This window comes from Euleptes europaea, chromosome 1 (assembly GCF_029931775.1).
Source record: "Euleptes europaea isolate rEulEur1 chromosome 1, rEulEur1.hap1, whole genome shotgun sequence".
Classification (NCBI taxonomy): domain Eukaryota; kingdom Metazoa; phylum Chordata; class Lepidosauria; order Squamata; family Sphaerodactylidae; genus Euleptes; species Euleptes europaea.
In genome coordinates this window covers 84,216,695-84,244,055 of record NC_079312.1, presented here as the reverse complement: position 1 = coordinate 84,244,055, position 27,361 = coordinate 84,216,695, and the positions used below count along the sequence as shown (strand labels likewise).

The window sequence follows — 27,361 nt, the reverse complement described above, 5'->3', positions numbered from 1 at the left end:
GAATCTTCTTGCATAATATCAGTTGGCCTACTAAAATATCTCAACCCAATGCTCCAGTATGATGCCCAAAATCTCTGGGAGCACTGTCTTCAATTACCAGCTAACTACCTGTTTAGGATTTCAAAGCTCTACTAACAGGTGACTTTGGTGGCAGCCCCTATACCAAATAATGCCTTTCTGCAAGAATCTCACCAAAGCCAAAGAATCTTTCAGAAGAAGTACAAGACTTTTTCTTCCATTGAATGTTGGTGGTCAGGGATAAAGGAGAAAAAATATGGCTAAAAGCAACCATATGTTCTCAATGTTGTTGCCTGTTCTAAGATTTCAAGATGGCCTAATTTATTTAAAATATCTGCATGCTGCTTTTCATGTCAGTCAATGTGGTTTCCAAACAAAGAACAGTAATTTAAGAAATTTAAAACATTATAAATAAGAATAAAACCTCAGATATTCAGCCAAAGACTCTTCTTAAAAGTTCTTCTTTGCATCTTTTCTTAAAGAGCAGCAACAATGTCATAACCCTCACTTCACCAGGCAGCCCATTTCATAGCAGCGGACCCACGGCAGAAGACCCCTTGAGCTCAGATCTGGCATCACTCATCAAGGGCACACTCAATAAGCTCTGCTGGAGGTAGCGAGGACTCTTGTGAGCTGTTAAAAAACTACAACCTCCATGAAGGAAAATATCCTTCTTCCACTTGAATCACCGAATTTAATCCTTGTGCAAATCAAGTATTTTGTATCCTTTCAACTGAAAAATAACAAGGGAAAATCTCACTACGTTTGAACAAGCCTTATTGGCAATCCAAAAATTGCCTTGTTGATAGAGTTGGAGTATAAAAAAATATAATCAGCATAATAACTGGTGTAAAGTAGCTTGTTCTCTGTTGCTCCAGAGACTAGGACACGGAGCAATGGATTTAAACTAATAGAAAAGTGATTCCACCTGAACATTTGGAAGAACTTTCTGATGGTGAGGGCTGTTCGACGGTGGAATGTGCTGCCTCGGAGGGTGGTGGAGTCCCTGTCTTTGGAGGTCTTTAAGCAGAGGCTAGATGGCCATCTGTCGGGAGTGCTTTGATTGTGGGATCCTGCATGGTGGGGGGAGGGCTGGGGTCACTGGGGATGTGCGGGGAGGTAGTTGTTAATTTCCTGCATTGTGCAGGGGGTTGGACTAGATGACCCTGGTGATCCCTTTACAACTCTATGATTCTATGATTCTAGCCCAAAGCAGAATACAGAAAATAACGTTAAGCACGCTAACAGAGCCAAGAATAGTTCTTCTCCAGTAAGTGAGAATGGTTATTGAAGGTTTGATACACGATGAAAATGATTAACTGGACTGCACTTCGATGAGCTAGAAGCATTAAGTATATGGATGCCAGCTGGCTACCATTGGTTGAATAATTAGAGTTAGAATTATTTTAACTCATGTATTTAATGTTGGAATTGTTGAAATGTGTAAGTAGTGAATTTTAATTTTGTATATATATGCATTGATAGATAATAAACTTTAAAAACACACTGCTTCTTATTGCTTAAGTGCAGTCAGAAGTAAACACTTGTCTTGGACAACAAAATAACTGCACACCCAACTCACCTCACATTCTTCTGGTTCTTGAACACACAGCACCTCCAAATCTTTCAGAGCCTCTGGGTATCGCTGCAAAGCAACATACACTTCTGAACGGCACATCCTCAGTTCAAGATCATCTGGAGCTAGAGGGATGAGGAAAATACTTTAAAAGTATATCTAGTGAAGCGATTCTGAACACTCCTCACAGTGATAGTCAGATTTAGTGGAAGATGGAAGGGCCTATGGCTCAGTAGTAGGGCTCGTGCAGAAAGATGTTCAATCCTTGGCATCTCCAGAGAAAGAATATCAGGAAAGAACTTGATGTTGGACAGATTCTACCAGTCAGACTAGACCAGTGGTTTCCAAAGTGGGCAGTACCACCCCCTGGGGGGCAGTGGGCTTACCTAGGGGGGCACTAAGAGGCAAGGGGGCAGTAGGGGGGTACTAGAGGTGGGCCCCTTCAACTGTGTTGTTGGACAGGGTAAGGGGCGCTGGGGTTGAGTTCGTGGAACCAAGGGGGCGGTGGCCTGAAAAGTTTGGGAACAACTGGACAAGACAATACTGGCTGAGAGGAACCAATGGTTCTTTTCTCTTTTGTGTGAAGGAAGGAATGGCCTGTGGATGCACGCACATTTGTTCTGGATGAAAAAAGTACAGCACCAGAATCCTTTCCCATCCACTTCTGCTGCTCCATCACATGTGCACACACAACATCCTTGCTCTGGATGGGAAAGGATCACAACCTTGACTCTTCTCCCCTGCATCAAAGCTGTTATTTGCCTCTCCCAAGGACAACACAGAGGTAACTAGTGTGGTGTAATGGATAAAGTGGCAGACTGGGACCTTGGACGACCTGGGCTCAAATCCCCGCTTCTACCAAGGAAGCTCGCTGGATGGCCTTGGACCTATCACAAACTCTCAGCCTGGCCTACCTCACAAGGTATTTGTTGTGAAAAAACAGAGGATGGGAGACAATGTTCTAAGCCACTTTGAGTCACAACTGGGGAGAAAGGCTCATATAAATAAATAGAAATCCCCCCCCCCCCGCAAGGCAAGTTACAGTCTGAGGTGGTGGCATTGGTTTGCTTTGAGAAAAACAGCATGGGAAGTTATCCCCACATGAACACTGAAGACCTGCTCTAAAAGACTATAGTTTTTGTGCAAGCCACCATTATGTGACTGACCCCATCCAGTGAGCCATCATTTTGTGACTGGTAGGTTAGGAGCCCCGTGGCACAGAGTGGTAAGCTGCAGTATTGCAGTCCAAGCTCTGCTCACGACCTGAGTTCGATCCCAACGGAAGTGGGTTTCAGGTAGCTGGCTCAAGGTTGACTCAGCCTTCCATCCTTCCGAGGTCAGTAAAATGAGTATCCAGCTTGCTGGGGATAAAGGGAAGACGACTGGGGAAGGCACTGGCAAACCACCCCGTAAACAAAGTCTGCCTAGTAAACATCGGGATGTGACGTCACCCCATGGGTCAGGAATGACCCAGTGCTTGCACAGGGGACCTTTACCTGTACCTGTAGGTCCCAAGGCTCTTCAAAAAAAAATTAAGTAGCTCTCTGGAAACATGAAAGTCCCTGGTTTAAATGTCCAATCCAGAACCATTGACTAGAATCAGCTAGGATGTACCTCAAGGAATAGATGTAAGCAACAAAACTGGGTAATATCCAATGAATCAGGAAATCTGTAGCACTGCTACTAAACGTAAAAGGTCCTTCAAAAAGCAACAGTTCTCCATCAGTCAGTAAAACTGCCAGCCTAAACTCAAGCCACACCCCACATTGCTAACTGTATACCACAGTATTCAACTGGAAGTCTACAATAAGCTGTATATAGAAACACACTTCTGGTTATGTTATACCTTAACTACCGCCCTGCCACAACCACATAGCTAGGCTTGAAAAGAAAAGAAAAGTTCTCATAGTTTTCTTGTTCATCAAGCTATGGCTAATAGGGACCGATTGCAAATTTACGTTGGTTACTGCAGCATACGAAATAATTTCATAAGAAAATCTGCTTGTTTCTCATAGATTACAGCAAAGCTTTTGACTGTGTGGATCAAGAAAAGCTATGACTGGTTTTAAAGGAAATGGGTGTGCCACCGCATCTGATCGTTTTGACGCTTAACCTGTACTCTGGACAAGAGGTTACTGTTAGGACAGAATATGGAGAAACAGAATGGTTTCCAATGGGCAACAGTGTTAGACAGGAATGAATTTTATCTCCCACTCTCTTCAATCTTTATGCAGAATTTATCATAAGGAAAGCTGGATTAGATTTAGAGAGGAACATGGAGTGAAAATCGGGGAGAGGAACATTAACAATTTGAGATATGCCAATGATACTACATTCCTGGCAGCCCCATTGTTAAACTTCATTTAGAAATAAAATATTCTAATCAGAGATCATCTAATTTTCTTTTTCTTCAGTCATGCCATTTCCCCCCCAAACCTCATCTCTTACACAAGCACGCCGTTATGCAGCTCAGCAGAATCTGACACTGCTTATCAACTGTGCTTTTAAGGACAGAACCTATGGATTTTTGGATTCGAGAGATACAGCTGGGATTATACCACGAGGAAAGAGTAAAACAAAATGAACAGCCTGCAACCTACATGGCACTGGGGCTGTAAACAGAGCCCCCCCCTTCCAGTAAGTTTCCATAATAAAGAAAGCAGAAGGCTGCTTTTGCTGTAGTGATTCACCTATCAGCACTGCAGTAGTGATTCACCTATAAGTAAAGCAGAAAACTGGTTACACAACCACAATTTCCATTGCAGAGATATTGGAAGGACAAGAAACACAGTTTTCCATTTGCTATGGGACATATTCTCCGCTGGCACAAAATCAACTAAATATCTGACTCTTGTTTTTAACTTTAAAACAGAAACTTTGACACTAAATCTTCTCGGAGCCTATCACTAAACTAGACATCTTGCTATCAATCCTTACTTGCTGAATTTATAAATCCTGAGATGTAAAATCAATAGTTGTCATAGACTCCAATGTACTTTTTTTTAGATTTCACATTTTTCTGCAAAACTGGGGCCCTTTTCAGGTTTGTAGAAAGACAAGCCTTGCCCGTTCACAGCTCCAATCACCAGATTTAAGTATCCTCAGATTTGGCCAACTTCGCTATTAGTATATACAAGTGGAGACCCACAAGAAACTTGCGGAGATAGGTGGGCAGATGTTTCCTCCCCCCTCCCTCCCCTTCAGCAGCACACTGAGGCTTCTCCCACCCTCCCTTTCAACAGCATGCCAAGACTCCCCCCCCTCCTTGGCGGCTTGCCTGGAGCAGTCCAGGCGGACACCCCGAGCCTCCCCCCACCACACCCTCCCTCTCAGTGGCTCGCCTGGACTGCTCCGGGAGGGTGCGCTAAGGCCCCCACTGGGAGCCACCACTGCCACCAGGCCCAGCACAGTTCCCAGGCTGCCCCTCTACCGCTGCCAGCCTAAGGAAAGCACAATTTCTACGCTTGTGCAGAGAACACATTTTTATTGGGGGGGGGGGTTTACTCCCCCCATTTAAAAAAATTCTAATTTTTCTGCAGACCTAAGGATCCCCAACATCTGCAGAAACATCTGTTGGGGGTAAGTGTGCCCCCGATCCATGGAATTAGCTATCTGCAGATTGGGGGGCACACGTGGGAACTAGATATATAAACAAGTGGGAAAACCACAAGGACTTGCGGAAGGCCTCTCATTTGCCCCGCCCCCATATTTCATTGTTTCCTTTCCTGAAAGCCCCTATAGCCCCTCCCCATTTCCTGCTTCCTTTTTAGGCTTGTCAGCTCCAGGTAGGGAAATTCCTGGAGATTTGGGAAGAAGTTTGAGGAAGGAAATTGCCTCAGCAGGGTATAATGACATAGAGGACACCCTCCAAAGCAGCCATTTTCTCCAGGGGAACTGATCTCTGTACGTACACACACACACACACACACACATCTACACACCAAAATAATGAGTTATGGTGATAGCATAGAAACACCTCTATTTGCATACTAACCTACAAGCCTCAGTTCAGACTAAATATACTAGGATTTGATGGGGTGTAAACACCCAGAGCTGTTCCATGTCATGCCATATTAAATACGAAATGACCCCCAGCCAACCAATCATACAAACTGGGGAGGTCCACAGTGTACCCAGGCAGGAACAGTCATCAAGTACAATGGAAACTGTAGCGTATGGGCAGCAGTTACAGTTTTATTGGTATACCAAGATTTTTTCAGCACTAAACTGGTGTCATTCATGAAACGGCTGTGGCTCAGTTATGCAGAAGGTACCAGGTTCAATCCCTGGCATCTCCAGTTAAAGGAACCAGGCAAGCAGGCGATGTGAAAGACCTCTACCTGAGACCCTGGAGAGCTGCTGCTGGTCTGAGCAGACAATACTGACTTTGATGGAGCAAGGGTCTGATTCAGTATAAGGCAGCTTCATGTGTTCATGAATATTTTAATAATCAATAGTATCCAACTATTTAAAATGCCTTCTAGCACTGAACACTTTAGAAATATTCTTACGTGCATCACTTATGTCTTCATTAATGGTTTACCTGGTCTTTATATATTTAAAAAATTGATAGCAGTGAAAACAAAACATACAGAATATTTGGCACTTCCCCAGCCTCTGTGACTGAAAGCTTCCCATTTCAAATGAATGAAGGCATGTCAGTGCAGACAGGATTCTTTAGGATGACCAAAATAAAGCTTGCCTGAGGGCGTCTGAGCAAGCCTCACCCTTCCATTCAAGTCCTCTTACAGTGAAGAGATTCTGAATAGAGCAACTGTTTTTCATGCAGGGAGTCCCAGGTTCAATCCCAGCATCTCCAGTTAAAGGGTTCAAGTAAGCAGGTGATGTGAAGGATCTCTGCCTGAAGCTCTGGAAAGGTATTGCTAGTCTGAGCACACAATACTGGCCTTGATATACAGTCTGACTCAGCACAAGGCAGATTCCTGCATCCAGACTTTGAACACAAGCCCTCCCCAAAGTCACAAAAGAGGTTAAGCTTCTTTGATATTCCCATCTCAACAACATGGTACGATGTTGTCTGGACTACTCTAAAAAAAGGCTGTGCTTGACTGTGCTTCTTTTACCACAGAAGCAGTAGGCAAATCTAGGAAATGGCTTCTCCCATTCCTGCCCTCCCACTCAGCAGGAATGATTATCCCTAGGTTGCCTCGGTTTCATTGATTTCTGAACATACGTGGGTTCAAAAAGAGAAAAGATAAACTGTGAGCGACAAACTATGCACATTCTTCCCTTTGGAGTATGACTGACAAAGGCTGAAGGACTGCCAGCTTTGAAAAACACACCCACTTTGTAGGTGTACACATTGCTCATTTAACTAAAGGTACACTGTGACTAGTCACTGAGGGGAAGAAAAAAAAGCAAGAACAGTGCTCTATGGGCGAAAACGCATGGTCGCTTTATCCTCCTTTAATCCCTGTTTCAGCCAGGATTCAGCCTAGATCGAACGCATGCATTTCGCCTAATGTGCGTTCGATCCTGGCTAAAACAGGGATTAGAGGATAAAGTGACCATGCGTTTTCGCCCTAGGATTGCCTCCCAAACATCAAAACTATTTTATAAGAAGACAACTCTTTTTCTTAAGTAGATTAGGTCTACCTGGTTCTCAATGATATAGCTTTTCAATATATTTTGTGTGTGTGCGTGCTTTTTTTTTTTAAACTGTCAAATCACATCTGACTTATAGTGACCCCACAGGGTTTTCAAGGCAAGAAACATCCATAGGTAGTTTGCCATTGCCTGCCTCCACGTCACCCTGGTATTCCTTGGAGTTCTCCCATCCATATGAGATGGGAGGGTCGGGGCTGAAAATGTGTTACTGGCCCAAGGTCGCCCAGCAAGATTCCATGGCACTGGTAGGGATTCGAACCTGGGTTTCCCAGGTCCTAGTCCGACACCTTAACCACTGTACCATGCTGGCTCTCTGTGCATAAACAATCCAGAAATGTTTTGTGATCTAATGGGGAATGATCTGACTGGCATATTTATTTTGATTTCAATAAACAAAATTTAAAATGTACTCATGTTAATTTGTCAACTCAACAGCAGCAAGTACAGTAAAAGCTATGTCACTGGCATGCATGGTGAATAAGAGATGCCTGTTTAGCCAAGATGCCAGTTAACAAAGCTTTTATAACCCAGCAGCACCAAGTGGGTGGCAGCTATGGCCAGACACAACCTAGATACACCACCTGCTGAGCATTGCTGCAACAGGCATGAAAAGAGCCAGGCAGGGACTCCCTGACTGCTCCTCTGCCCCCACCTCAAGAGCAGGCTTGGCATCCCAGCTTGCTTCCAGCCATGAGCACTGCTTGATCAGCAGCAGTGCAAGCAGATTGCATCAATGGCCAAAAAAGCACTCCCTGCTCTGCTGCCACCCATTCTTGGGTGGGGGTGGAAAAGCAGACAAGGCCTCCCTGCCAGATCTTGGCCATTGGCATTGCCCATTCATTCTGCTGCCAAGAAGGCAGTTGCCACGGCAAAGAAACACTCCTTGCCGTTCCTCCACCTTCTCTCTTATGAGAGCAAATGGAGGGGGAGCCGGCCCCCTCCTGGCAATGGGCATCTCTGGCTTGAACACATGAAGCTGCCTTGTACTGAATCAGACCCTTGGTCCATCGAAGTCAGTATTGTCTACTCACTGGCAGTGGCTCTCCAGGTTCTCAGGCTGAGGTCTTTCACATCACCTACTTGCCTAGTCCCTTTAACTGGGGATGCCGGGGATTGAACCTGGGACCGTCTGCATGCCAAGCAGATGCTCTACCATAGAGCCACGGCCCCTCCCCTATGGTGGAGGGAGTCTCTCTCAGCCAATTCCCCGCCATAAGCACTGATTGTTCAGAAGCAGCACGAACTATCAGCATCCATGGCTGGGACCTGGAGCACAGTGTAGTCTGGCTCGCCTGTTCATCAAGCTTGCTGATTAACCAGGTGCTGGATAACACTGTCTTTACTGTATTTGAACTGACATGCTTGATTTGGAAACAATAAGCATTGCTTAAATGTTACCGTCAAACAAATTTAATGCTGTATGTGGAATTACTACTTGCACAAATTTAAAGAAAAACAACAAGGCACTGAAAGGTGTCGGCACATTACTAAGGCCATCCTACAGTCACTTAAAACCTGGTGTGGCCAGAGGGCAAGGCATAAGCTGAAGGGCTAGAGCCAAAGGGTTCCAGGCAAGCAGTTTGCAGCCTACAGTAACCGCATGAACCCACCCATAGGATTCAGAATCTGTTCAGGATTCAGCCTTGTTTCTTCCAGTTTGTCCCATTTCTGGAGCCAGAAATGAGGGCCCTGACAGCAGGAAAAACAGGGTTCCTGCCAACATTTTTAACTGCAAAAAATGTAGGATTTGTCTTGGCAGTTTTACAATGTGGATAAACTATTACCTGGACATACAGAGTATTTAGTGGTGAACCAGTAAGTTTGCAGCCTGAATGAAATTAATAGGGAAATAAACCATAGGGAAAATAATAAACCATAAAGAAAATAAATAATAAGGAATTATTTCAATTTTTTCAGGAAATGCATACTATTGGTACTCCTGTAAGGAGATACAATGGTCTATGCAGGAAGACAGTTATTGGATCAGTTAATGGTGGCAATCTTTTATCTGGCAGCATTAATGCTAAAATATATTCTCTACTATTAAATTTGGATATTGCCTCATTAAATTATACTAAGAAATGGGGAAAAGACCTGAATATAATCTAAATGAATGGCAATGATATGACATAATGCTACTCCTAAACTAATCACTGAGTTCAAAGGGAAAAAAATCAAGATCTTATCTCAGTGCTATCTAGCTCCTCAGAGACTGGCTATTATATATGGAAATAATGGACACAACTGTTGGAGATGTGGTACATTAAAAGAGTATCTGCTGCACAGATTTGGACATATCCCAAAATTCAAGGTTTTTTTTTGTCAAACAGTCATTCAGTTTATTAAGGAGATGATACGGAGTAATACTCCTTTGGAACCGAAGGTTATTTTACAGAGTTATCTCAAAAAGTATGCAACCCCCACAGATAATGGAGTTTGTTCTGAATTTACTTATGGCTGCAAAAATAGCAGTAACTACAATTTGAAAGAAGAGGGGGGGAACACTGAGGGTAGAAGACAAATAAGGTAGGAAACAAAAGTGTATTATTTGGACAGAAGCACTCTTGTATGGCCACAATAATGTAAAACTACCAGCATATTTCCCCCTTTTGGCTGCATACCTTAATGTGATGAGGGTGTTTGTATGTGTCAGTAAAACACAGAGCAATACCATAAGGGATCTAGATGGAATAGTAATAGAGCTATTCCAAGCCACAGAAACAGAGTCCATCAAAATCTTGACATATGCCAACAAATATGGAAAACAAAACAATGGCCCACAGACTGGATATGGTCAATTTACATCCCAATTCCCAAAAAGGGGACATGAAAGATTGCAGCAACTATCAGATCATCGCATTAATTTCTCACCTGAGAAAATCTTACAACAAAGTGTTCTGAATTTACTTACGGCTGCAAAAATAGCAGTAACTACAATCTGAAAGAAGAGGGGGGCAACACTGAGGGTAGAAGACAAATAAGGTAGGAAACAAAAGTGTATTATTTGGACAGAAGCACTCTTGTATGGCCACAATAATGTAAAACTACCAGCATATTTCCCCCTTTTGGCTGCATACCTTAATGTGATGAGGGTGTTTGTATGTGTCAGTAAAACACAGAGCAATACCATAAGGGATCTAGATGGAATAGTAACAGAGCTATTCCAAGCCACAGAAACAGAGTCCATCAAAATCTTGACAAGAATATGCCAACAAATATGGAAAACAAAACAATGGCCCACAGATTGGATACGGTCAATTTACATCCCAATTCCCAAAAAGGGGACATGAAAGATTGCAGCAACTATCAGACCATCGCATTAATTTCTCACCTGAGAAAATCTTACAACAAAGTGTTACCATATATGGAATGAGAAATGCCTGATGTTCAAGCTCGATTCAGAAAAGAAGTACTAGAGATCATATTGCCATTTTTCATTGGTTACTGGAGCATACGAGAGAATTTCAAAAGAAAATACACTTGTGTTTCATAGATTACAGCAAAGTCAAAAGACTGTGTGGACTATGGCTGGTTTTAAAAGAAATGGGTGTGCCACAGCATCTGATTGTTTTGATGTGCAACCTGTACTCTGGCAGAAAACAGCAAAGACTTGCAATCACTACTGCTGAAAGTTAAAAGAGAAAGTGCCAAAGCAGGACTACAGCTGAACATCAAGAATACAAAAGTAATGACTACTGGAGAATTACTCAATTTTAAGGTGGTCAATGGGAAAATTGAAATTGTTCAAGACTTTCTATTCTTTGGCTCTGTCAACAACCAAAAGGGAAACTGCAACCAAGAAATTGGAAGGAGATTGAGACTGGAAAGGGCAGTCATGAAGGAGCTAGAAAAGATGTAAGGATGTGTCACAGGCAACCAAGATTAAGATTATTCAAACTACAGTATTCCCCATTACTATGTATGGGCGTGAACAATGAAGAAAGCTGACAGGAAGAAAGTAGATTCCTTTGAAAAGTGGTGTTGGAAGAGAGTGTTATGGATACCATGGACTGCCCCCCCAAAAATCAATGGTTTATAGATTAAATCAAGCCTGAACTTTTCCTAGAAGTTAATATGACTGAACTGTGGCTATGATACTTTGGCCACATTATGAGAAGACAACAGTCATTGGAAAAGACAATTATGCTAGGAAAAGTTGAAGGCAGCAGGAAAACAGGAAGACCCAGCATGAGATGGATTGACTCTATAAAGGAAGCCACGGCCCTCAGTTTGCAAGACCTGAGCAAGGTGTTAAGGACAGGGCGATTTGGAGGACATTGATTCATAGGGTTGCCATGAGTCATTAGCAACTTGACAGCACTTAACACACACACCAGCATATTTGGATATCAAGGTATTTATAACATTGAAAAGACTAAATTCTTCAATCATATATTATCAAGCATATTATAGCATGTCAATTCGTGCCAAACTATTCACATGTAAACAACAAACATTCTGAAAATATGTTCTACATATTTACAATATACATAGGAATTATTACCTAACACCAAATTTTCTCATATAGAAATTTTCATGATACACGCTTTGAGTAAAAACCTTGCCTCAAAAAACATTACATTCATTTCAAGAGGAGTCAAAATAGCAGGGGGTTTTCCATCAGTGCTCCCTCAATTTCTCTAATGAAAAAAAAAACGAAAAATGAAAAAAAAATGAAAAAAACGAAAAAAAAACTGAAAAGTTGTTGGGGGGAGGAAGAGTCCCCGCCCCTCAAATTCTAGTTTTTCTCCTAGACCTTCACTTCTATTCTGCCATAACAGATGGATGTTTGGCATGAACATCCCAACATTCCACTGCTGGCCCCAGCCCCCATCAGAGCCATGATGGCAGCTGCTACCTGCTCCTGAAATTCAAAATTGCCCACAGGCTCAACAGCACTAGGGAACCTGCTATTTGGCATGACCAATCGTTCACAGTTCCAAACATCAGTGGATTTTAAATTCTGGAAATTAGATTAGGAAGAGCATGAGAGGGAGGGCAGAAAGGATTGCATCAGTACTTGGCCCTTTCTTACATGCCCAGGGTAATGACCATCGCCACTTTTGGGTCAGGAAGCAATTTTCCTCCAGGCCAGATTGGCCCCGAGATCCTGGAGGCTTTTTGCCAACTTCTGGGCATGGAGCAGGGGTCACTGAGGATGTGTGTAGAGGGGGAAGTAGTTGTAAACTTCCTGCATTGTGTGGAGAGTTAAACTAGATGACCCTGGAGGTCCCTTCCATTTCTATGTTTCTATGATTCTATGAACTATAAAAACTGGAAGGTGTGTTAATTTCCTTTTTTTTAAAAAATTATAAGCCCTATGATTAGTAGGTTTTGATTTCCAACACCATCCTATTCTTTCGCAAAGCAGTTAAAGCAGAAAACCAAAACAGTAATAACTTCTATTCAAAATTATAGATATTTTAAAGTACGTAGCTAAAGACAACATGATGAAAATTTACTTGAAGAAAATACTTGGAGAATAAAAATATTTGAACTAAAATCAAGTCTACCAGCCTAGCCCTAAAGACTGGATTGTGCTTCTTGCCATTTTTGTCAAGGACATATAGTTTAGCAATGTTGGGACCATTAATCATACATGAAAATTATGGGAAAAGCCAGAAAGCTTTGAGAAAATTGGAGACCAGTTTTATAAGTTTTCACAGGGATGCTGCTGCACATTATCAAACTATATTAAAGGTTTCTTAAAGGTTTTTGCTGAAAGATTTCTTCATCAAACAGAGTTTCGCAGATCCACTGGCCTGCCTCCCTTTCCCCAAAGTTTGTGTGTCTTTAACAACACCATGGAGCAGATATTTAGGAGATGCAGCTCCACCCAGCATGAATATGCAGAGTGGGAAAGCTGCACCTCTTGAATGTCTGTGGTGTGGCTGTTAAAGGAACTGAATCTTTCTCAGAGAAAGGAGAGCAAACAGATTAGACTGCAGCAGTTATACAATTATTTGCTCTTCCTAGAAACTGGCAGAAAGGGTTATGATTTTTCATATCTAAAGATGTGTCTTGACTAGAGATTACATGTACCAGGAAGTTGCCCTCTTGCAAGTAATTTATACATGAGTATAGGATAAAAGGAAAAGATTTCCTAGAGTTTTTCTAGTGGGAAAACAAGGATGTAGTTGCACTTGAGTCCAGTTTTTTTAAAAGGTACTTCTCCATAGTGAAACGTTTAATAAACATTCAGCTAAAATGGACAAAGCTTTTTGCCACATTGGAAAACAACCTGCAAGTGCTAAATCATTTATGGTATTATCCAAACAGTAATCTGCATTTCCTTCTATAACAAACCTAAGGCAAATTCTAGGACTGGCTTTGCAGGTAAGGAGTTATGTAGGATTTAAGTGTTCCTTCAGCATGCATGCCTTAGGGATTCAGACCTAAATTGCCCCTTCAAAAATGCTGATGTACTCACTTCTCTGAGGGAGCCCCAGTTAAGCAAATCACTTTTTCAAGTCAATCTTGTAATATATTATGAGTCTCTCTGAATTATTTGGCCATGAAGTTCTCAGAACCAGTAGTGGTCATGCTTCCCTCCTTCAGTGCCTGCTTACAACATACCACCTGAGTTTGTAATGACAAGTCCCACAGGTGTTTCAGATAAGGGAGGCTGAAAAGATTTCTTCCAGCTGCTGCTTCTCCATTTGGTTCACCTTAAGACTGAGATTTAATTATGGTTAACTCCCCTTTCCCCAAGAATGGCATGGTAGCCAAGTCAATGGCCTTTCCCGCATGCACTTAACACAGATTTTCCAAGTGGTGGATTCATGAGGCTTGGAACTGGATTTTGTGTAATCGTTCCACACCTTTCCTCTTTCTCTGGATTTTTGACTTTTTCTGGTCTCAAAAAAACAATTTTTTAAATTCTGCATGAATTTCAGAAAAATCGTAGTTTTCCTTGGGTGGGGGTGCCGGCTTTGTACAATGCCCCCTTTTCTCTTTCTGCACAGGCGCTCTAGCACTGCTACACAGTTGCACTAATCAGTAATCCATTGATGTACCATTCTTTAGTGGGCTTATGCTTGTGTGCGTACTAGTGATCAATCACTGGTTGTTAACTAGCAGAATTTTTTTAATGGGAGGATATGTGACGGGGGGCATGGGGAAAAAGAGGGAGGGAAGTGCCCATAATTTATATAGCTCAGATTGATCCAGTCCTGTAATAAGAAGTACCTTCTTTCAGCACTTGGCATTTTTGTGACTTATTTCTTAATTTCCTTTGGTAGGTTTAAGTATCTGTTTGCTTAATTAGCAGTAAAAAGTAAAGGTCCCCTGTGCAAGCACTGGGTCATTCCTGACCCATGGGGTGACATCACATCCCGACATTTACTAGGCAGACTTTGTTTGCGGGGTGGTTTGCCAGTGCCTTCCCCAGTCATCTTCCCTTTACCCCCAGCAAGCTGGGTACTCATTTTACCGACCTCGGAAGGATGGAAGGCTGAGCCAACCTTGAGCCGGCTACCAGAAACCGACTTCTGTTGGGATCGAACTCAGGTTGTGAGCAGTAAGAAACACTTATTTCTTCTCCCAGCTCCCTAATCCCCGCATTCTCAGAAGCAGGAACCGTGGCAATAGCTGTGGAATAACAGCAGCATTCCAGCATTAACTTATTTTAGTGTTTTACTACTAATTCTACCATTATTTTTAAAAAACACGTGGAGTAGAGGGGATGGGAGGACAACAAGGATGTGGATAAGTTCTGGGCATCTGAAGGGGAGGAGAAATACACCCTTTGGAGAATTTCGCACAAGCAATGAAATCTGGCTTCGAAACAGATTTTTAAAAATTGTCGTTAAAGTGCTCAGAAAAAGCACAGAGAAAAAACAATGGGAAAACAATTCGAGAACCAAACAGGGGAAAACATGTGGAAATGAAAAAAAATAAAACAAAGCTTTTGACAACATGAAACGTTGTGAACCATTCGTGCGGAAAAGGCCAATGAGGTGCAGCTTTCTCCCTCACTGAATCTCTAAGCTTTATGAAACTTTACCTGTTTAATTTCTGCCTCGGGCAATGGCCCAAAGCTGCTGTCAGAAAAAAGTGACAACTCCAACAGCTTTAATAATCAAAAAGTACTTCAATCAAGAGGACAAAAGTCTCTTATAGGAAGTAAACAGTATTATAATTTTGAACCTCTTTCTATAATCTATATGAACCCAATAAAGACCAAGACCAAGGATCCGAGCCAGGCCTCCCCAGTGCTCTTATGCAACTCAGTAAATCTCCACCTAACTTGTTTTATAAGTTTATTTAATAAATGAGAAGAATGCAATACTACTGTCCTTCCTTTCTTCTTCGTGTCTTTTCAGGAGAGTCTAAAATAGATTCATGTCCTCTGCACGCATCAGCAGTAGAATTTTCTCTTACTAACGTAGCTCAACTATTAAAAAATTCCAAAGAATCAAAGGACACAGATATTTGTTATTCAAACATTTAAGTAATTTCCTGCCACCGTCACTGCCAATGGAGGCATCCCGATCGCTGCCATAAAATTACACAATACAACTTTTTCGATAAATAATGGTAATTTGAAGGAAAATAAAGTTTTCTTAAAGGGGTCTGAAATGCATACGCGGACCACGCAAAATTCACCGTCATTACAATAAAGTTTTCCACAGCATGCACATAACTCCGCTACCGACTTATCAAAGGCCGTCCCTCGCTGCTTATACAACGTGGTCGGGTGAAAAGTTGCATAACCAGCAAGTGCTGGGGTTTGGAAAAAGAAACCCCAGAGTCCAGCATCCGACTCCTGAGCATGCCTAACTGTCCGTTGCCCCAACACTCAAGAAGCACCCACTGCTTACCCAAGCCGACTCCTTTCTGGAGGACTCTCAACGCCCCCTTGTAGGCTCCACTCCCCAGCTGGTCCTCCAGGTCGATTTTCAGCCTGGCCAGCCTGGCGTCTTGAGCCAAGCATTTCTCCAACAGGTCGCAGAGCAGGACGTTGCACGGCACCGCCCCGGAGCCCGGCAGGACAAGCCTGTCCCCACACAGGCGGCACTTGGAAGGCAAATCCCCTCGCAGGCACCTCCTGCAGAAGGAATGGCCGCACGACACGGTCACCGGCTCCCACAGGGGCAAGCGGCAAGCGGGGCACAGGAAAACCTCCATGGCTCCTGCTCCCACAAGCCGGGCTGGGCGGGGGCGGGCGGGCGCGCGCGCTGGAGCGCGACCCAGGAGATGCTCCCGGGACGCCGCGCGGAGAGCGACCTCCTCGCGGAAGAAGCGACGGCCAAAAGAAGAGCAAGCGTGAGGGGAAGTCGGAGCGACCCTGCAGGGGAAACTTGGCCCAAGTTCCTCTTCCTTCTTTTCGTGCCCTCGGCCAAACCAGGAGGCAACTAACCGGCTCTTAAATCTGAAGAAGTGAACTGTGGCTCCCGAAGGCTCACCCCCTGCCAGAAAATGTTTGTCTTAGTCTTGAAGGTGCTGCTGGACTCTGGCTCTTAAAGGCACAGGCTCTTCCCCGGCTGCTTCCCGCCCGCACTTGGCTCACTTTTCCGCTCCGGGAGGATGGAGACGCGGGGGGGGAGGGGGGCGTCTGGTTTCCCTGTCCCTCCTGCCTAGTTCGCCGCGCCTTTGCCTCCTCCCGGCCCAACCGGCATCCTCACCCCGCGACGGGCTCCTTTCCAAACCCGTCCAACAGAACCCCGGGGCAGCGGGGCTTTTTTTGGGTTGCGTGTCCCTCCCAGGACCTGCGACCCCTTCCCCCCACCGGCTGCTCTTGCAAACGGGTTTCCGGGGCCGCGGCTGTGCGCTCGGGCTGCCTTCGAGCCCCGGGCTACAGCCTGACCGCCTACACAGCCCCGAGCGCCAGAGGCGCCGCCAAGCCGGTCGGGCTTCTTCCCTCCTCGGCCTCTGGGGGCGCTTTTATCGCGCCTCGGCCGGCCTTCAGCCTGCGAGCGCGGGGGGGGGGCGTGGAAGGGAAGCGCGCGCCCCGCCCTTAACAAGCGAGGGGGGGAAGGAAGGAGCGGCCGGCAGGCACGTGGACAACTTTCCAGCCGCCCTTCCAGCCCGGTCCCGTCTCCTCCAGCCCCTCCCCGCCACTTTGGAAGAAGCCTTTGTTTCTGGACACACACCCCAATCGCCCCCCGCGTTACATAAAATCTGGAGCTGCCCCATGTGATGAGACGGAGGAGCGGCCCCATTGGCTGCCGGCTTAGGCCCCGCCCCTGTTGTGAAACCGGCGTCGTTTCATAATCTCTGGAATTATATAGTGACAGAGGGAGGCGGGAAACAGCCCCCCCCACGCGCCAACAGAGCATCCCGCCGGGCATTGGGTCGCTGAGCTCTGTCGGAGGGGGGGGGCCTGGGAGGACTCTTGCCCGAACAAGGAGGCGGCGGCCTAAAAACGGCCGGGGCTCTTGGCTTGTCGTCGTCGTGATTTATTGCAATCCGCCTGTCGCGCGGGCCGTTTTTAGGCGAGGCGTGACTTGGTGGCGCTGTTTTTGACTTCTGGTGGGGGTGGGGGGCTGTGAGAGAACTCTTGAGTTATTTTTTAAGCTAAGAGGTTTCAATCTTGTTTTCCCTTTTGTACTGTTATGATATTTTGAGTAGACAGTCGTTTTTTTGCATTTGTTGCTGTGCGCCATGTCTACCTCATATGTCTTTTGGGTTTTAGTTTTATGATGTGTTTGGCTAGGGTAGATCTGGCCCCTGTACGATAAAACTAAGCTCTCGCCTGTAGTTTTATCGCCCCCAAATGGGGAAGATGTAAAGAAGTGTTGGTTCTTGTAGGTTATCCAGGCTGTGTGACCGTGGTCTTGGTATTTTCTTTCCTGACGTTTCGCCAGCAGCTGTGGCAGCAGGCATCTTCAGAGGAGTAACACTGAAGGACAGTGTCTCTCAGTGTCAAGTGTGTAGGAAGAGTAATATATAGTCAGAAAGGGGTTGGGTTTGAGCTGAATCATTGTCCTGCAAAAAGTATCCAAGGTAATGTGCTAATCATTGTCCTGTAAGTATCAAGATAATGTGCTAATGAGGGTGTGGTATGTTAATATGGAACCATTGTATCCTGAAGTGATCTGTTAATGTGTGAAATCCAAAGCTAATAGTCTTTGTTAGTCTGGAGGTTTTCAGGGCAGGAAGCCAAGCCTTATTTATTCTTAAACTCTCTTCTTTTCTGTTAAAGTGTGCTGCCCGGATAGCCTACAAGAACCGATGAACTCTCACCGTGAAAGCCTTCGACAATATTTTGTAAAGAAGTGTGTAAGTTAGTTCTGTGCTGAAATCAAATAAAGCTGTGTTGTTGAACTCCGTCTCTGATCTCGTGAATCCTTCCCACGCGGACTTAACAGTGAGATCACAGGAAAGGAGCGTCGCGGCACCCCGCGGGGGTTACCAGGTTTTATTCCGGTTCTTCAGACGGCAGGAGTGTGGATCCTCGCTTTGCATTTGTGAACGCGACGAGTCGTGACTACTGGACTACGGGAAGTCACAGAGCGGAACACAATAAGTGCGAAATTCAGCTCTAATTCAGAAGAAATGAAGAGGCTGTTTGCTGGTTACGCTAAGCTACTTGACATCTGCAAAAAGGGCCCAGGAGGACAGTGAGACAAGAATCCTAAAGCTTCCATCCCAAAAGAAAAACTTTTCTGGAAGTGAATAGAATACGACTTCTGATTTAGGTTTGCTCCCTTAGTCTTAGAGAGAGACTGTGAAACCTTCTTTGATCAAGGCTTTTCTTTATATAAGCCATGCAGACTGTAACAGATCAATACGCACAGACTGTAGTCCTGGGCAATTATCTGGAAATAAATCCTTTTGCATGCAGTAGGCAGGATCCAAAGGATAGAAGTGGTCCTTTTATATCAAAACAAAACAGGGAGTTCGACTTGCTTTTCACAAGCGGTAGCCCACAGCGCTGCATGGCAGATGACTCTGGGGAAGGAACTGGAGTTTCCTGAGCCAGTTTCGACATGAGGTGGGGCTTAGGCACACATAGAATCATACAGTTGGAAGGGACCACCAGGGTCATCTAGTCCAACCCCCTGCCCAATGCAGGAAATTCACAACTACCTCTCCCCCCCACACACACACACCCAGTGACCCTGTTTGTTACTACGGCAACTGGCTATTCCCATTTTATTATTTTTAATTACATTTGATAACTCCTTTAGTGCCTACAGGACAATGTGCACCCTTCATGGTGAAGGGCAAGATCCTGTTTGTTATGAGATCTTTTTAAGGCAAATACCTAAAAAGAAAAAATTGTGAAGAGCTGTATTCAGATGTCATAAACACAGTTTGTTACTGTGCTTGTTCATTCTCCTTATTCTTACCCTTCCTCAGTCACACAAACACAATTGAAGTCTTCCAGGTCTGAGAAGCATGGAATCAAACTCCCAATTCTTTGTGATGTCTGAATGCAGTTGTCTAGGTGAATTGGTCTACCCATGCAATATCTAGGATTCTAAAACTCAGTTTAATACAAGTTGAGGATCCAATTTTCCATGAATCAGCTTTACTTTTTGTCTGCAGTTCTGTTTTTCAGGATGTCTGGGCTGCAGCCAGTGGGACAGCCAGAAAGCCAGTTAGTTGGGCAAGCAGGCCATTATTCACATTATACAAGGGAAAACAGGTTTGCCGCTCATCAGGGGATTGCAGTCAATCATAGCTCTCTGACAAATGTCACCGTATGATGCACGTTTGCAAACACAGTCACATTTATTCTTTTGATAATGTATATATAAGCATGTTACCTGAAGACCTAAAATGTAATATGTGAAGTCTTGGATGTAATATTTTAAGAAGACCTAAAATGTAATATGTGAAGTTCCTAGGTTCAATTCCCAGCATTTCTAGTGGAAAGAGTCAGGTAGCAAGTGATGTGAAGGACCTCTGCCTGACACCCTAGAGGGCCAGAAGAAGTCTGAGTAGATATAAGAACTTAAGAAAAGCCAAGATGGATCAGACCAAGTGTAAGCATATGGGTCGCCAATCTCCCTGACTGGTCATGGCACCTGCAAACAGTCTATGTCTGCGCCCTGTTCCAGCTGCGCGCCTGCCCTAAATGCTACAGGGAAGGCTAGCGCGCACACCAGTGAAACTGACATGATCGCTCCTGTGTGCTCCGAGCAGCCGGCAGCTGTGAGACCGAGGCCAGAGCAACCTCCAGAGAGCCTGAGAGACGCCATGTTCCTGGTCACATCCGTTCCAACCAGAAGCCATGTCAGAGAAAGCGTACAAACACGTAGTCTGCATCTGCATTTCCCCTCTCTTGCAACATCGAACTGCTTAAGCTAAGCCATTCAGAGACATTAAGATAACGATGACTCGCTCTGCCAGCTATGCGAGATCGCGATCTCTGGACGTTATTATGATCGCGCCTTTTGTCTTAGGATCGTTAAATCCATCAGCAAGGATCTCTCGGTTCCTCCCGGGTTGCACAAGCCACTGCAATAAGAATAGATTTCCAAATTCCAACGTACACACCCCGGCAGCCGAAGATTAATCCTTTTGTCACCTTTTTGTCATCTGGGAACCTGGAAGGGGTAATCCCATCACCCCGACCTCAGAGAAATAGTATATCGGGGGAGCCCACTGCCATTATGTTACCTTAGGTCTTTCCCTGGCATCTTTGCCGTTACTCTGCTGGTTTAGGTTTTGCGCAGCCTGACCACGCTCCCTCCTGCCTTGCTGGCCGAGCCCACGGGAACCCCTTGCCCTCGCCTTTGCTCTTATTTTCTGCTATCTTAGTCTACTGGGACTTGGACAACTCCTCATCTAGATAAGGTGTAGTATTACCCCACCAACGATCTCCTGCCACGTTGGCATCCGTGCTTACTCTATTACCTTTTATTTCTTAGAATCTGTATGTTTGTGTTGCACCACTGAATGCTTGAAACGACATAAACTCTTAATTTGGATTCCACTGTCTCTGTCGTTATTTTAAAGGTCACAGAATACCGGCTCTGGTATACAAAGGTTGCTCCCGCTTTATAAATATTGTAGTTTCCGATTGCTCGCTAATTTCCCCATTTATAGAGCATTTTGGCTAACACAAGGCCCATCAAGTCCAGCAGTCTGTTCACACAGTGGCCAACCAGGTACTGACAGTATTGACCTTGATGGACCAATGGTTTGATTCAGTTTAAGGCAGCTTCATATGTACCCATTTTCCTTCTCAGTTGTTTTTTCTTCCTTCTTTTCTTCTATCTGTTGTCCACCTTCACTATGTTAATGGGAGTGTAGCCTTGGGGCAGGGACATCTCTCTTTCTTACCCACATTACTTTGTGGAGTGCCATCTATACTAATGCTGCCACATAAACAAATGGTAACAAATAAATTAAACAGAATGCGGGCCAAAGTATATATCAGGAGTTTCATGGCTAGATTCTATATGTGTATTTTGGTCCTTAAAAGCAGCCAGAGGGATATGGATAGGAAATGGAAAACTGCGCCTGGGACCTGGTCCAGGATTCTTTCTTCAGTTATCTATTAACTTTATTTCCATTCAACATGGCAGGAAAACTTCACTTATCAAGGCAAGCCCTGCGCACCTGTACAAGCTAAGTCTTGAGGTGAGTCAGAACCACTTTGGGGTTTTGGATAAGCAGGAGGCAGCTGCTGCCAAGAGTGCTTTTTACCACTTGTGGCTGGTTAGCCCTTCTTGCCTTCCTGGACAGAAAAGATCTGGCCACTGGTGCATGTGTTGGTTACATCGAGATTAGAATACTGCAATGTACTCTATGTGGGGCTGCCTTTGAAAAGTGTTGAAAACTTCAAATGGTGCAGAATGCTGCAGCCAGGATGCTGCCTGGAGTGGGCCATAGGCACCATATCATTCTGGTCTTGGCCTATCTATACTGGCTTCCAATTTGTTTCTCAGCACAATTCAAGGTGTGGTCTTGACCTTCAAAGCCATAGATGGTTTGGGATCAACATACCTGAAGGACTGCCTAATTCCTTCTGTACCCCCTGGACCATTACGGTCACCTTTGAAGGCCCTGCTTTGGGTGCTCTGCCTTCTGAGGTCAGGCGGATGGCAACCCAAGAGAGGGCCTTTTTTTGTAGTGGCACCAAAGCTCTGGAATGCTCTCCCCAGGGAGATCCATTTGTCCCCTTCTTTGCTGAGAATACTTCTTTGTTTTGTTTGGCATTCCCTCAGTGATCCCTCCTTCCAATTTTTTTTATATTTTGTAACTGTTTTGTATATATTTTAACTCTGTTTTTTAACTGTTTTAAAATTGTTTAATGATGTATGTTTAGGAGGGGTTGATTTTAATGGTCTTATAACGTAATTTTATCGTGCATGTTTTAAATTGTTAGCTTCCTTGGGGGCTCTCGTAAGGACCGAAAGTCAGGATATCAGTTGTGTCAAATAAAATGTGAGATATTTCTGATTAGGTTCAGATGTCATGTCATCAGCTTTTTCTAGTATGAGACCTGAAATTCTTTTTCAGCCTATAGAGCAGAGATGCTGCTACTACAAGGTAAGCTTTCTTGTTGTAACTATATAATTGGGAGACACTGGCCTCCTGGGGGCCAGGCATCAGTTCCATGGTCCTCCCACCCCAATCAGAAGTCAATAAGGCCAGGTCAGAAGTGATGCACGGTCACCGTTGGTGATGGGGGCGCTACTCCCTCAACCCCAAAGGGGGATAAAAGACAGCCAGTAGAGCTGGGGATGCAGGTAGGGGGCATGGATGAAGGAAGCATAAGCTGATCTGTCACAGGAAAGGCAAAAGATACCCTAGGAGCAAAAAAGAGCACTCAGGCAGGCTGGACATCATCAGCTTGGCTCTTTTAGAGCTGCCTTCATACTAGGAGAGCCAGCGTGGTGTAGTCGTTATAAGTGGTGGACTCTAATCTGGAAAACTTGGTTTGATTCCCCACTCCTCCACATGAGTGCCAGACTCTAATCTGGTGAATTGTGTTGATTTCCCCACTCCTACACATGAAGCCAGCTGGGTGACCTTGGGCTAGTCACAGTTCTCTTAGAACTCTCTCAGCCTCACCTTTCTCACAAGGTGTCTGTTGTGGGGAGAGGAAGGATTCTCCTGAAGCCAGCTTGATTCTCTTGAAAAGGTAGAGAAAATCAGCATATAAAAACCAACTCCTCCTCCTCCAACTCCCTTAGGGCTTCCTTATCCTAAGCAAAGAAGGAAAATGCCATGATACTATGTATTTATTTACTGTGTAGTGCCTTTGTAGCGATTAAATGATCACAGCAGTTTTGCAGCACAGTCCTGCTTTATCATCAGTCAGCAGTTCTTTCATGTCAAGGACTCAGGAGCAAGTTATTCCTAAAGACAAATTTAGAAACTCTTATCTATTTTTTTCTGTGTAGTTTTCCTCCTGGATCTTCTAATAGCTGGGGGGGGGGGGGAGGCTGTAAATAAATAGTTTCCAGTTAGCATACACTTTTTGTTTGTTTCTGCTGTTCTCAGAACACAATAGCCTTGAATGTCCTCAAATATTTAAAATAAATATACAAAAATCAAGCTCAGATATTTCAAAATCTTTCCAACAATTTTAAACACTTACTGTTCCAGTGGGACAGACACACAGGTTAAAAAAATGTACTGTTTTTTTCTTTCATATTCATATTTTCATTCTTTCATGCTCCTAACTCAATGAAAGCATGAAGTTTCCTAACAGGACACATGAAAGCAGAACATCAACCTTTGCATTAATCGCTAATAAAATTATATATAGAATCATAGAGTTGGAAGGGGCCATACAGTCCAACCCCCTGCTTAATGCAGGATCAACCTAGAGCACCCCTGACAAGTGTTTGTCCAGCCTCTGCTTAAAGTCTGCCAGTGAGTGGGAGCTCACCATCTCCCTAGGTAGCTGATTCCACTGCTGAACAACTCTTACTGTAAAAATGTTTTTCCTAATATCCATCCGGTACCTTTCCGCCCACAATTTAAACCCATCACTGTGAGTCTTATCATCTGCTGCCAGCAGGAACAGCTCCCTGCCCTCCTCTAAGTGACAGCCCTTCAATGATGATAAGATAAGGTCAATGTATAACTGGAGATATGATGGCAAAGCTCTATCTGGAAAGACTTCTCTTTATATAATAACAACTGTATTATATAATAATATAATAACAACAACAATGTTTTTATATAACAACTAAAAAGGAGAACCCATGATTTAAATGACCTTTAGGCATGAGCACTGCTTACCACCCAGTTTAACTACCATTTCCCACCTACATCACAAAAAAACACCTCCCATTCATAATGTATATGATTAGATTAGAACATGTTGCAAATAAATCCAAATAAATTACTAACCCAGATAAACATTGACTAGCTCTACAAGAAAACAACTTGTCTGCTTGCTTAGAGGTAATCCTAATCACCACAAGTGAGCAGATGAGTCACTTGCCTAAATTTCCACTTAAAGGGTAAGATTTATTATATACACAGTGCAATCCTAAGGGGGTGTGTGAAGGGGCTAGGAGGTGGCATGACCTCGGCGCCTTTGTAAATGCCACTTGAGCAGTCGAAATGGACACACTGGTGCCAGGCCACTTAATACGTGCCGGGGAGCAGTGCAACAGTGCCACACATGGGCACCGGTGCACCTGCAGCAACAATGTACCTCCAGCACAGGGGCTTGTGCTGGCACCAAATGGGGAGTTCCTGGGGACAGGGCTGGCATTTATCAGCTCCCTGAGCCCCTTCACCCTAGGAATGCCCCCTTTTGCCAGTGTGAACTCACACCAGCAAAAATGGTGGCACAGCCTGTGGAACTGCATACAATAGTTTTCACGGGCGTTTGGGTAATTTTCCTGTTTGGCTTGCTGGCTGCGGCACAACAAACTGGTCAGAAGGTGGTGCAGCTAATCCACGGCTGCACCGTCCCTGGCCGTGGCAGAACTACCCTCCCCCCCTTAGGATTGCACTGCCCATTATTTTAAAATACTCAGTGTCTTGCATCAAATTTTAAAATAAAGGCAATCTCACAATCAAAGAAATAACTAATTTACCTGAAAGGAAGACTACGCATGTGCCATCAAGAAAAATCTCATCCTCCATCCCAAAGCTGCCAAAAACATGTTAGAAAAGCTATTCTTTACAGAGCCTGCAAATTCTGGACAGTATTGGGGTCTTTCCCTTATCCTCAGGAAGCCCATTTTACAACACAGGTATGACCACCAAGAAAGCCCAAGCAGAAACTCTTTTCAGTGAGTGGAAGAATGATTAATAATCCCTCCTAAGTGCCCTTCCAAACCATTCTATTATACTACAACCCTAACCCTTTTCTGAAAATGCCGTCCTGAAAAATAAACAATCAGGCAAGACCATTGTAGCTGAACTTGAACTGTAATACCTTTTTGAAAGAAAAGAAAGGGCTTACAGTTCCTCCAAGCCTGATTGTACCCTTGTTTCTCACTTCAGCTTTATTTCTGAGCACCTCCAAGCTGGATTTTAAATCCAATAGCTGAAAATCCAATATTCCAGATAAAACCTTAGGGGGGGCGGGGGGGGGGGAGGATGCAGAGATTTATTTACTCTCTATATCAGAGAACTAGTTTTCCATGCAGAGAAGAACAGACTTAAAGGGTTGAAGGGTAAAGTCATGAAATGTGCTTAGATGTGAGTCTACCTGTCATGCCGCTGGTAAAAGCAGACCTATTGGTTGGAAAAGGGATGCTGGGCCTTCTATCAGGATTAAATCACAGATTGTGTGTAAAATCTCCTGGTTTATTTCTTAATTTAAAAGCTTTCAGAACCCAATGGGGATCAGGGCCATGGTGCTGGGAAGAAGAGGTTTAGCCCTTTCCCCTGTGCCAGGTTCCTAAGAAGAGCCTGCTGAGGCGAATCCTGGTAGAGAGAAAAAGAGATGTACAATATAGATTAGTGATATTTCACTGGGCTTCTCTGTTTGCTCTTCAGTCAGGAATGATTATGAATTTCACAAGGGAAACAGCTGGGAAATGGAGTCAGGAGATGGCTAATGGTAACCAAGAAGCATTCTGCTTAGAACAGGGCAGCTGCAGATAAAGGAGAATGCATTCAAAGAGGCAGGCCAATGCACACACAAGTAGACTCTAAAAGGAGTCAGGTCTGGTCTCAGAGGCTCGCCAGTGCTTTGTAGCATATGATCTATAAAACCTTTTCATCCTAGTTCTGCGCACATTCACTTGAAAGTAAATCCCATCTGAATTAAGTGAAATGGGGAAGTATTGATTACGGTGACTACTTTATCACTGGGACTTGCTTAAATAGTCACTTGATGAGGATCAGGGATTTGACAAAAGAACCTTATAGTTTCTTGATGATCCTAGCCTTTGGAGTGTAACACCCACCAGCATTGGGGTGGGGGTGGGGAGAGATCAGATGCTAGTTTGAATTGGGAGATAGAAGAAAGAAAAGAGAAGCTTAATTTTGGTTGAAAGTGAAGCGTTTTGGGGTTCTCTTTGCAAATCCACTATAAAAACAAGGATGTTGCTCTTCGTTTATAGTGTCTGTTGGCTTCCCTTGTGCCCTGCATGTGCATCTGAAAAACAGAACAAATATTACAACGGCACCTTCAGTCTCTTTTTCAAAGGTCATTAAATCTTGTTCTATCCCTGAACTTTTCACCACTCAGAGAAGTCTGGCAGCCGTTCCTGTTTCAGGATGTAATGAGAGATGTGTGTGTGGGGGGGGGGGAGGGTTGATGGGATGAAGGTTCTGTGAAAAATTCTCAGATTTCTAAAAACTTACTGCAGCCATATGTGCTGGCACAACTTTAATTTTTTTTGGGGGGGGGATAATTTGTTCCCCCTCCCCCTATTTCTGTCTTTTAGAATGTGGTGGATCATGTTTGCCCGGATGATTCAGAGTTCACAGTGAGCCTGCACTCAAGACTTTGTAACACACTGAATAATTGCTATTTTAAAAGACCTTCAAGTTAGGTCACGATGAAGTCTTCCATTTCAGCAGAAGTCCAGGAAAAAAAAAACATATGTAGGAGTCACTTTCCTTCCAAAATACTTTGACAAAAACAAGTCTGTAAACCACTCAATGCGAACTTCCAAAGCCATAAAAAAAAAAAACCACAGGCAAATGAAACTATTCTGGAAAAGAGAGAAGGTACGCCTAACCAAAGCCAAGAAAGCTGAATCACGTCTTAGATAGGGATGTTATTACTAGGGTTGCCAGCTCTGGGTTGGGAAA

General features: G+C 44.1%; 1 protein-coding gene across 1 annotated transcript in view; it reads right to left on the bottom strand.

Annotated features, from left to right (window-relative positions):
* The window catches only part of LOC130486229 (LON peptidase N-terminal domain and RING finger protein 1-like), a 43,218-nt gene extending 26,867 nt beyond the window's left edge, over positions 1-16,351 (bottom strand). The window contains exons 1-2 of the mRNA XM_056859466.1: positions 16,045-16,351; positions 1,601-1,719 (exon numbers count right to left, since the gene is read on the bottom strand). Of these exons, the coding sequence (XP_056715444.1) occupies positions 1,601-1,719; positions 16,045-16,351 (426 nt within the window). The remainder of the gene's footprint in view (positions 1-1,600; positions 1,720-16,044) is intronic.
* Positions 16,352-27,361: the final 11,010 nt, after the last annotated feature.